Source organism: Aptenodytes forsteri, unplaced genomic scaffold (assembly GCF_000699145.1).
Source record: "Aptenodytes forsteri isolate BGI_AS27 unplaced genomic scaffold, ASM69914v1 Scaffold265, whole genome shotgun sequence".
In the NCBI taxonomy this organism is placed as follows: Eukaryota; Metazoa; Chordata; class Aves; order Sphenisciformes; family Spheniscidae; genus Aptenodytes; species Aptenodytes forsteri.
This window is the reverse complement of record NW_008796175.1, coordinates 3204435-3214402: the sequence shown is the minus strand read 5'-3', so window position 1 is coordinate 3214402 and position 9968 is coordinate 3204435. Positions and strand designations below refer to the sequence as shown.

Genomic DNA, 9968 nt, shown 5'->3' with positions numbered 1-9968 from the left:
GCAGACACAGCCCACGGAGCCCGCCATGGGTTCGCCGCTCTTGGCGACGGGGGAGTCGGCATCGGCTCCAGCTGAACAGCGGATTCAGCCATCGGCAAACAGAGACATAGATCGTAAACGGGTTGTTAACCCGCCTCGTGTTACCAGACAGCTGTTGCTAACAGGACAGGGTGCGAGAGTAACTACAGCCAGGCTTCCTCCCCAGGGCACGCAGGCAGCAACAGCACCCCACCAAGAAAAGGGGTGCTCATCAGGCAGGGTACACCCAGCACCAGCAGGGACCAGGTAACCTTGGCACACCAAGCAGCAGCACCTGGCAGAAACTGGAGTCTCAAGCTAAGCGCAACCAGGAGACAAACTCACCTGCTACACATTGGCAACACCCCTAGCACTATTAGCAAGGTTGACACTCATTTCAAATTGCAGTCTCTGACCCGACACAGGTATTTAGGAGTTGGGGAATGCTATTGTTGCTTATTCAAAACAAAAATATTAATTTACACATAGACCATGACCTTCAAGGTACTACAGAGTGTGACCTGAGATGATGGCACCGTGAAGGCCAGAAGAAACAAGCTGCTGTGAGGCCCCAAAATACTTCCAAATTAAGCATACACACATACCAGAGCTTTCATGTTTGGGTGGGTTTAGTCTAACCTAGTGGAAACAGAAACATCTGTGTACAAGATCTAAACTTACCTGGGATTATTTCTGCTGAAATAAATAGCATTATTTAAAACAAAATTACAGAAATGAAGATGAAAGGCCAGCAGTTCAGAGTACTTTTCTGACAGCAGCATAAGAAAGGAAGCAGAAAACGTGAAACGCTGGTCAAATCAAACTGGCAAACCAAAGCTTTATTTTTTGTTTAAAGTCTTTGCTACAGTACCTAGGACTGCACGTCTATACATAATTAACAATCATTCCTGAAAGATCTGTATTTGGCACCAGTTTGTGTTTACCTCAAACGCTTGTGGGGAGGATTAATTTCAAATCAAATTTGGTTTTTCAAAAGAATAGGAGCTGCCATCATGAAGCCAATTAGCTGAGTTATTGGAGAAGCTTAAAAACAAAACCAAAAAACCCGAAGTCTTTATCTAAACCAACACATTACAGAGAGCTCCAAAACAGAGATCAAACATTAAAAGGCTGATATAGGCTCAAGTGGTTTATAAAACCTATAAAAAAAGACTACACCAGCAAATATGCCCTTTCAGTCCGCACAGTTTAGAAATTAATGCAGGGAACAACACTCGCTAGCTGGAAATCTTCTCGTGGGAGAACCACACATATACCAACAGGAGTACCCAAAATCAAATGTTAAAATGCTCCAATTCCCAATCCACATAAAAGGAGAGATTCATAGGAAGATTAAATCAATCCATGAAAACATAATTGGTTGGGCAGTTCAAACTTCCCCCAGCAACCACTACCTCACTCATACACACAGGCTCAACATGTACACGGCTCAATCCCATTCAAATTCCTCATGGAATAAAAGGATCCCAGGCTCTATTGAGTCTTTCCCTATCATGCAAGAAATAAGTCTGGCTGTGCTTTAATCACCATCATGTATTACTTCAGCCACAGAGTACCAGGCAGATTAAGTAGAAATGCACAGTTTTTAGCTCATCATCTCTGCAGAAGTGTTTGAGAGGCTCAGTTCCTGGAGAGTTCTGGGTGGGCACACAGTCTCTCTTCATGCAGACTCACTGTCCTCTACTGGCTTAATCATGTGGTCCGGTTTGTTGCCAGCAGCATAGTGATCCCACATCTGAAGATAAAGCCGCTCCAGGTCCATTGTGTACTGTTTCGTGTTGAACAAAGGACTAGATATTCTTTGCTTCCAGACTTTGCCACGTATTTTTTTCAGGCTACAAAAAGAGTTAAAGCAGTCACGAGAGGTTCCAAACACTGCATAATACTGTTTACTTTTGAAATCTACTATTTTCAGCTAACCCAGAACTGCCAGTACAACTGTTTCAAAAATATCTGCTCCCCCACTTCCACCAAATTCATACTGCTGTTTCATCCCCTCATCATTTCTGATACAGACCAGCATGACCACTTCAACTCAGAAGAGCTGTGACATTATCTGTACTGTGACAACTTTACAGCACAATTTTAACTTGCAGTAAGTGACAAACTGCTTAACCTTCAACTTAAAAAGAACAAAAGGTGAACTATATCGCATTTTTTACCAGGTAAGAGCCTGCACATGAGCAATTTCTTCAGAACAGGTAGCATTGTTACTCAATTGGGAGCGCTGTTAAGTTTACTGTAAAAGCAGAAGCTGAGTTAACTGCAAGACAAGAAACCTCTAGATGAGGATTGCCTAGCTATTTTAAGTATTAAAATTTATCTGCAAGATTAAAACTACTGATAAGTCTCAGCACTGTGCCCAAATACAGCACTTAAAAGTCTTGATGTTACCATATTATACAGTACAAGTTTGCTTACTATTCCAGATCAGTTCCCAGTTTCACAGCAATATCCTCATATTCCTGTCTACTTTTTGCAATGAGCTCAAGACAACCCAGGCAAGTAAGCTGGGAGGCAGCAACTCGTGATGCAAGAGTCTCGCCTGTAAAAAAGAAAAAAACAAAAAAAACACCCTGATAACAGGAGTAAGCTTATCAAGTAACATATTGCAGAGTACGAGTTACTTTCCTTCTGCCTCTACAAGAGGCAACAAAATTTGTTGGGCTTGCTGTTTGTTATTAAAAAATTAATAATATTCAAACCCATCTGTTCTATGCAGGTTCCCCACTGCGTTACCTGGCATAGTGACCATGGGAGTCCCAGCCCAGAGTACATCCATCCCAGTTGTGTGCCCATTGCAAAGCGGAGTGTCTAGACAAACATCAGCCAATTGCCCTCTCCTCACATGTTCTTCTTTGGGGGCAACAGGAGAAAAGATGATTCGGTTTTGGGAAAGACCCAAGTTTTGTGCGTATTGCTGAATATTGGGTTCTCCTACAGCTGGGAAACGTAACAGCCACAGCACGCTGTTTGGAACTCTTTTTAGGATCTATAACAAAAATAAAGAAGCAAATACCGAAAGTTCAGTCAGAAGCATTTCCTTTTCTGAACAAGAAATTACCACATTACCACAGAATGAAGCAAAAGGCATAATCATTCAATACTTTAATATTCTGAGGTATAGAGCAGGAAAAAAATAGATCACCATTTCGAGTGGAATAACTAGGATTGCATTTCTAATCCCACTGAAAGAGACAGCAACTCTGAGCAATAGTTCATAGAGCAGTACTTAGAGAGTAAGTCTTGAAATTTATGATCTCATTTATTTATAGGCCCATGCTATGGAATATAAAAAAAATTACCCCTCAAGTAACTCTCAGCAATACACTATAAACTGGACCTTGATACAGACGCTCAGTGCTCAGATCTATCAATCTACCAACTGCTAAAGCCAGTTATGACTTAATTGTGCAGACTAGGGAAGACCAAACTTATTTCACAATGGAGTACCAGCATACTTAAACTGTCCAAGACATAATTTTTCACTGGCTAGAAGCACAGATGTGATTTGAAATCAGTCTAAAAAATTCTATTCTATTAACAGTAAGTCCTGCCACATGAGCATTGTAAGGATTCAAATGGCTCAGGGTCAGTATTTTCCACAGAACAGTTAGCAGAAGCTTCATGCAAGTTAAAACTAACTCGAACAGAAAAGCTATGTTCCAGAAGTCTGACCTTAGATTTCATATTAGATACAGATACTCACATTAGCCCACATCTGTAAAGTAGAAGGATCGATCTTATACAGCTGATTAAAGTTACAGTATACAACAGCATCCTCTGGTAAGCCATACTGAGAACGGGTAGTGACAATTATAGTTCGTGGAACTTCTTCGCCAGTTGCTGCTTTGTTGTTAATCTAAAGAAAAAAAAAAAGCTATTGGAACACTGAAACTGCAGGAAACAAGACTATGCCCTTGGAACTGTCCTGAGACACAGACATCTGTTAGTATCATAAGTTACTGTAAGCATATCTTTGGTTTTATTATACAAAAACAAAATTGCCTACTTACCCGTAACAAGAATTTAACTAGTATGCATACACATTTGTGGATACCACAATGTTGCAACCACCAAGGCACAAAACACTGGGCATTTTCATGCCCTTGCTATATCTCCCTGAAATTCCAAGTAACTGGAATAATTGGAAAGAAGAATCATATAAAGAGGCATTACACATGGACTCCTCCCCTCCTGAAGGTCACTTCATTTCCTTGAGACCAAAAATGAAATTAAGACATCAAGGAAGAATAAAAAAAGTATTTAGAAAGCAAAGGGGTTTTTTGGTTTGTTTGGGTTTTTTGGGGTTTGTTTTTTCGGGTTTGTTTTGTTTTGCTTTGGTTTTGTGGTGGGTTTTTTTGTTGGGGTTTGGGGTTTTTTTTTTTTTTTAAGATAAAAGACAATAGGCACAGAACAGATAGTCAAGACAGAAGATGAAGACTAATGCGTAACTGGTAGACTGTAAGGAACTAGCTGACAAAGAAATAATGGGAGATGCTGAAAATTAGACTAGAAGAGTTATTAATGGACTTTCAAAAAAGAATGGATCTTACAGCCTTCACAAAGAATAAGAATATGCTTATAAAAAACAGCAGAGGATGAAGTTGGGATACCATGCAAGAGTCTTGAGGATTTGTAAAATGGAAGTATGATTTTTAATTTTTTTTTTTAAATGACAGGCAATGGTGGGATCAAAGACAGATAAAAACATCAGTACAGATAGGGCAAGACAGGTACTTGGAGCCTTTTTCTTTATATATATATATATACACACACACACCCCCTTATATATTTTACATACATATCTATTTAAAATTTAGATCAGTGGTGGTGCAGCCAGCCAAAATAAGCACACTGTTGACAAACTTGACATACACACACACACACCCTTATATATTTTACATACATATCTATTTAAAATTTAGATCAGTGGTGGTGCAGCCAGCCAAAATAAGCACACTGTTGACAAACTTGACATGAATGACAATGACTCACTGTCACTGACTCCATTAGAAGATGCACAAGATAATTTAGTTCAACAGAAGTTGGTAAAAGTGCTACTTATCCAGGTCACTGAGGAGACCTCAAAAACACAATGCACAGTTCTCATCGACCTGTGCCCAAAAGTAGCTGATATAAAGTTAGAACAAGCACAAAGAAGGGTTATATTAGTGTGATCAAAAGACAGAAATCCTGTTTTAGAAGTGCACCGACAGAGCTTAGATTGTTTTATCTTGGTGGTGGAGTGCTAAGACAAGAATGCTCTATTATTCTCAGGGGACAACAATTTCAGAAAAAAATGCTAATAAGCTTACTGACCAAACTAAGACATAACCTACTACCAACTTAAAGGAAGTCTCAGCTGTGAACAAAAGAACTCATAAAAAGAAACCAAGGCATGAGATTATGGATAGAGTAGTGATAATAAAAGGTCTCATAAAATGACATAACAGAGTCAGTATCGTAAAAGATACCTCTTTATATAAACACTCTATCTTTAGGGGGAGAGATCGTCTTCCAGTACATCTGTGGCTTATAACACATTTGCAAGTTTCCTTCAGTATGAGAACTAAACAAATCAACATGATAGAAGACAGACATTTGCTTGGAGGTTTTTCTTCCTTGTTATGTTAAAGCATACATCACATAAAACCCAAGACAACAGCATCTTGAAGTGCCTCACCTGAGTAGTTGCTAATCCATTACTGATGTTGAATCCATTAATAGTTATCTGAATTTGCCCACGATTAATCATCTCAATCACAGCTTCTGCAATTGTGTTCATAGGAATGACTGGCATACTAAGGGCAGCATTGCCATCTGCATTGTCACAACTGTCAGGACACTTCATCTAAGATAAATCACATAAGCATCAGAGAAAGCACTAGCTTCAGTCCCTAAGACTGAACACACAAAGGAGTAGCTCTCACCTTAACAATCTTGACATCGGGGAGGCTGTCAAGGAAAGCCTTCAAGTCAATGCCATTCAAAACAATTCTGTTATCATAAATATGACCATTGGACTTGAAATCAATGACTGCTTTTTTCTGTGAAAAAAAAAAAGTTTTAAGAAGTTACAAGATCCCTTACCAAGTACTATACTAAGTGCCATTTTATAAAGACAGCTATGGAAAACACCTACTTTTCTTGCCCTATCTTCCTACGTACCTTCAGATGGGGGAACATGTTGGCATGGTCTCCAATAAAGAAAGTGTTTGGCATGTAAGCTAATTTCTCTGAATACTGCTCAGCCACCTCAACTGGGGAAGTTTCTTTATCTGTGATGATATAATCCATGAACAACGCCCCACTGGTTCCAGGATACCCTAACCACATTGCCTAAAAAACAAGAAAGCAAGGCTCCAGTCCCAGGTGCATTACAAAAATAAAGGAAGTAAAAATCGGCGCATTTTAAGTCGCATTTTCCACCTACAGATTCAAGTTCCTTCTTGTGCTTTATCAACTGAAGAGCAACCACTAACCCCAAACTTTCACTACCGAGACAGTGAACAGTTCAAGGATGTTCTAAAATTAATCCCTTGAGCAAAAGGCCAAAGTATCCAACTACGTGCAGCTATAGCCAGAATACTGGCTATATCACCATCAGTGATTACAATTTCTCTTAGCTGAGACAACTTCTGTAGCCTAGAGTGACTCTGATGCACGCTTCTCCCATTCTCTTTCGATAGGCATTTTAGAAAATCCTTAGTCAAAAAATAACTCTGACATTGATTCTGACTTATTCTAACTAGAATTTCACTAAGCCTAAAGAGATTAAAACGCAACAACTCATTTCCACAACTGCTTCAAATACCCTTTCTTTGTTCTCACTAATGCAAGAAAGCCAGTCGTGTACAGGAAGTACAGTAGAATTAAGGAGTTCCCTTTCAGGACATAGCCAACTGCCCATAAAGCACATAAAAACCCCAAACTACTCTGTTTCAACAGAATGATCCTATTTGCCTCACATATGCTAAGCCCTAAAGTCTCTCTCGCTTACTGATCAACATGAGCCTTCAACGTTTTTTCCACTCTACCAGAACAAAAAGGGAAACTCTTCATACTCACAAGTGGGTTTTTTTGAGATACAGAGCCCTCTAACTTAGTTACCTGAATAGGTGCTGGTCTCAGGGCAAATAATTCATTTCGGGCTCCTTTGGTATAACCATTCATATTAATGAGAATGTGTATCCCATCCTGATGGATACGGTCTGCTGCTTTTCCATTACATGGTATCTGAAGAATAAATAAATAGAAGTTATTTTTGTTTTCAGTCTTTCAGTAATAAACATGGTTAGTCATCAGTGTACCAATGGATAAATGTCAACTGCATAATTTTATTTAGGTGAGACTCAAATCTCGCTACTCCTGGTTTTACAGAGGTAGAAGTCCTCAACTCAATCAAAAAAAACGCTGTTAAAGCCAAGAAAAACCTAAGTTTGCTAGACACAGTTGAAGCAGTTGCTGACAGAAATTTTAGATTGCCTCTGCACATTCAAATCAGAGGAGTGATACCTAGCATTGCCAAGCTTAGCAAGTCATGCAGAAAAATATCACAAATGGATGACAGAAAAAACTTCAAGCAACACTGAAACTGCTTCAGTTCTTCACTAAATCAAAAACAAAGAGTGGAACTTCACACAAGGTATTACCAATGACTTTCAAGAAGAACAGCAAAGCCTTGGAAATTACAACGTGTCTCTTCCTGTCTAATACTGAAAGGTACACAATTTTCAACGGTTTTAAATTCCTCCAAGAATTAATTATATAATTAGTCATTACCTACAAGCAGATAAAAGAAAATATTTGATAGATGTCTCTAGTTCAGCAGCAGTAAAACAAAAACCAAAGGCTAGAAACTGAGGCTACACAAACCAGAACAGCCCCACCACCACCACTCCTGTAAGGCTAATTAATGATCAAAGCTCATGTAGGGTAAGTGGTAGATTCCCAAACTAAAGTAATACAGAGAAATTACTTCAAACTGACGATCAAGAGTAAGCCAACTAACTATTCTGCAGCTACTGCTAATGCTGACTCACCGTGCAATTAATATGCACCATAAAAGTACTTCATTTTTGTAAAAAGGGAAAGCTACTTCACATTTTATAGCAGGGTAAACGCATGCACATAGGCAGTTATCTCACTGAGTGGACAACAATCTGAGTTCCCATCTTAGTTTATTAACTTTCAGTAAGTTACACTGCTAATGCAATAGATCACAGCAAACTGTTTCTACCTGTTTGACACTCCTGTACAAATCTCTTAAGAGATGCACTGTAACCCAAACTTGTGAGTTTGATGACTCAAGAATTTTAAATAAGAAAACTCAGTGTATCACTCTGGGCAAAGGAAAGAACTTTTCCTAGATAGCTGTTAAGTGCAACAACAGATACGAAGTTGCTGCCCTGTTTTACTATGACCCAGGGCTTTCAACATCGACAGCTGCAAAAGCAGGGGGCGGGGGGGGAGACAGACAGCTTTCCACAAACATAACTGAAGCTCATTATTCTAAAAGAACGTTTTAAAAGATCAACTTTGCAAAATCCATCTCAAAGAACAATTCTGCTGACATCAATTTATCATTTTTACTTATGTGAGCAGGTTCTGAACAACATGATAAGTTTAAAAACTATATGCAAGTTTTATCTATCACCTAATCTAGGACTGTCCAGGTGCCAATCCAGTTCCATTATTAATGTACACTGATTATCTCACATTGCTTTAGGGTTTTGCCAGTTATCTTGAGATAGTATAACAACTCCTTGACTTCTGTGTATACTGAAATCCCCATCAGTTTTCACATGGAACTTATAAAAAAAAAAAGACAAAACCACCTGTAAATGTTACCAAAACAGCCTTTTGATAGGGGGGCAAAATCCCCCCATTAATGATTAAGCCTCTGTCCTGCTTCGCTGAGTAAAGAAAGCTTAAATATATGTGCAGTTGTGGCATCTTGACTTATCCATGACATTTAGATATGACTATTATCTTAAGACCTAATAGGAACAGTTATTCAATATTGCTACTATTACTTTTTAATAAACACACAGAGGTCATGCAATAACCACTGCATCCCAGGCATAACACCAATACATCTACAAACTCCAAAATTCTCAAGACTAACATCAGCCTAATTCAAGAAATGACTGCAGCTAAAAATCTCAAACTACAGGCTGATCTCTTTCTTCATTTAGGTTTAGCAAACCTAATCTCACCTGAGATAAGTCAATGAAATGATTTGCTTCAGCCATCACTTTTACACGGAAGTTTGTACCATCATCAGGACTCAGGGCATAACAGAATACCTAGAACATAAGGCACCAAAAATTGAGTATCTGCAACAACTTGCCAAACAAAATAACTTTGCTATAAAACATATGGTATTGCAATTTTAAATTACATTAGCAAAATTACACCTAGTTTCATACAAACTATATTATATTTATTTGTGTGGCATTTACCAGTTGAGAAAGAAGTCCAATTAAAAAAAAAAAAAAAAAAAAGGGGGGGTCACTGGGCATTGGACACATTTGCACCAGGCCCCAGTTTTACCTAGTTCAGGTGCTAGAGTATGGCACTGCATCTTGCACAGACAGACATACAATGTTCTCATCAGTGCAAGGTAAAGTAATTTAACAAATGGATTTGCATAAGCATTAAATTCTCTAAGAATGCCTTTTACAAGACACCACTGAATTTGTAATTAGTAAGAATCATAATTACGACTCAGGTTGAACAGACAAACTAAGCCTTGAGGAAGCTTTTCAACAGATTCTTTAAACAGTAACTAGTTCTCTCCAATTAAGAAACTGTCAATGTATCTGAGAAACCCCAGGTTGACAGGTTATGTAAAGAGGCATCTTTAGCTAACCTAGCACACAGAGATATTGGGCCTGCTGGCGACAGATGTTCAGCTGCCTCAC

The 9968-nt window shown here is 38.8% G+C and overlaps 1 protein-coding gene across 4 annotated transcripts in view; it reads right to left on the bottom strand.

Annotated features, from left to right (window-relative positions):
• Window positions 1–831: 831 nt before the first annotated feature.
• Window positions 832–9968, bottom strand: part of OGT (O-linked N-acetylglucosamine (GlcNAc) transferase) — a 29732-nt gene continuing 20595 nt past the window's right edge. For 3 of the 4 annotated variants that reach the window (XM_009287632.2, XM_019474204.1, XM_009287633.2), the window contains 9 exons: window positions 9261–9350; window positions 7153–7278; window positions 6211–6381; window positions 5973–6089; window positions 5726–5893; window positions 3749–3901; window positions 2779–3031; window positions 2461–2584; window positions 1520–1874 (listed from right to left, as the gene is read on the bottom strand). In XM_009287632.2, the coding sequence (XP_009285907.1) occupies window positions 1700–1874; window positions 2461–2584; window positions 2779–3031; window positions 3749–3901; window positions 5726–5893; window positions 5973–6089; window positions 6211–6381; window positions 7153–7278; window positions 9261–9350 (1377 nt within the window). In that variant the 3' untranslated portion in view covers window positions 1520–1699. Of the gene's footprint in view, window positions 1875–2460; window positions 2585–2778; window positions 3032–3748; window positions 3902–5725; window positions 5894–5972; window positions 6090–6210; window positions 6382–7152; window positions 7279–9260; window positions 9351–9968 lie in introns of all 4 variants that reach the window. The other variant, XM_009287631.2, reaches the window with a different exon arrangement.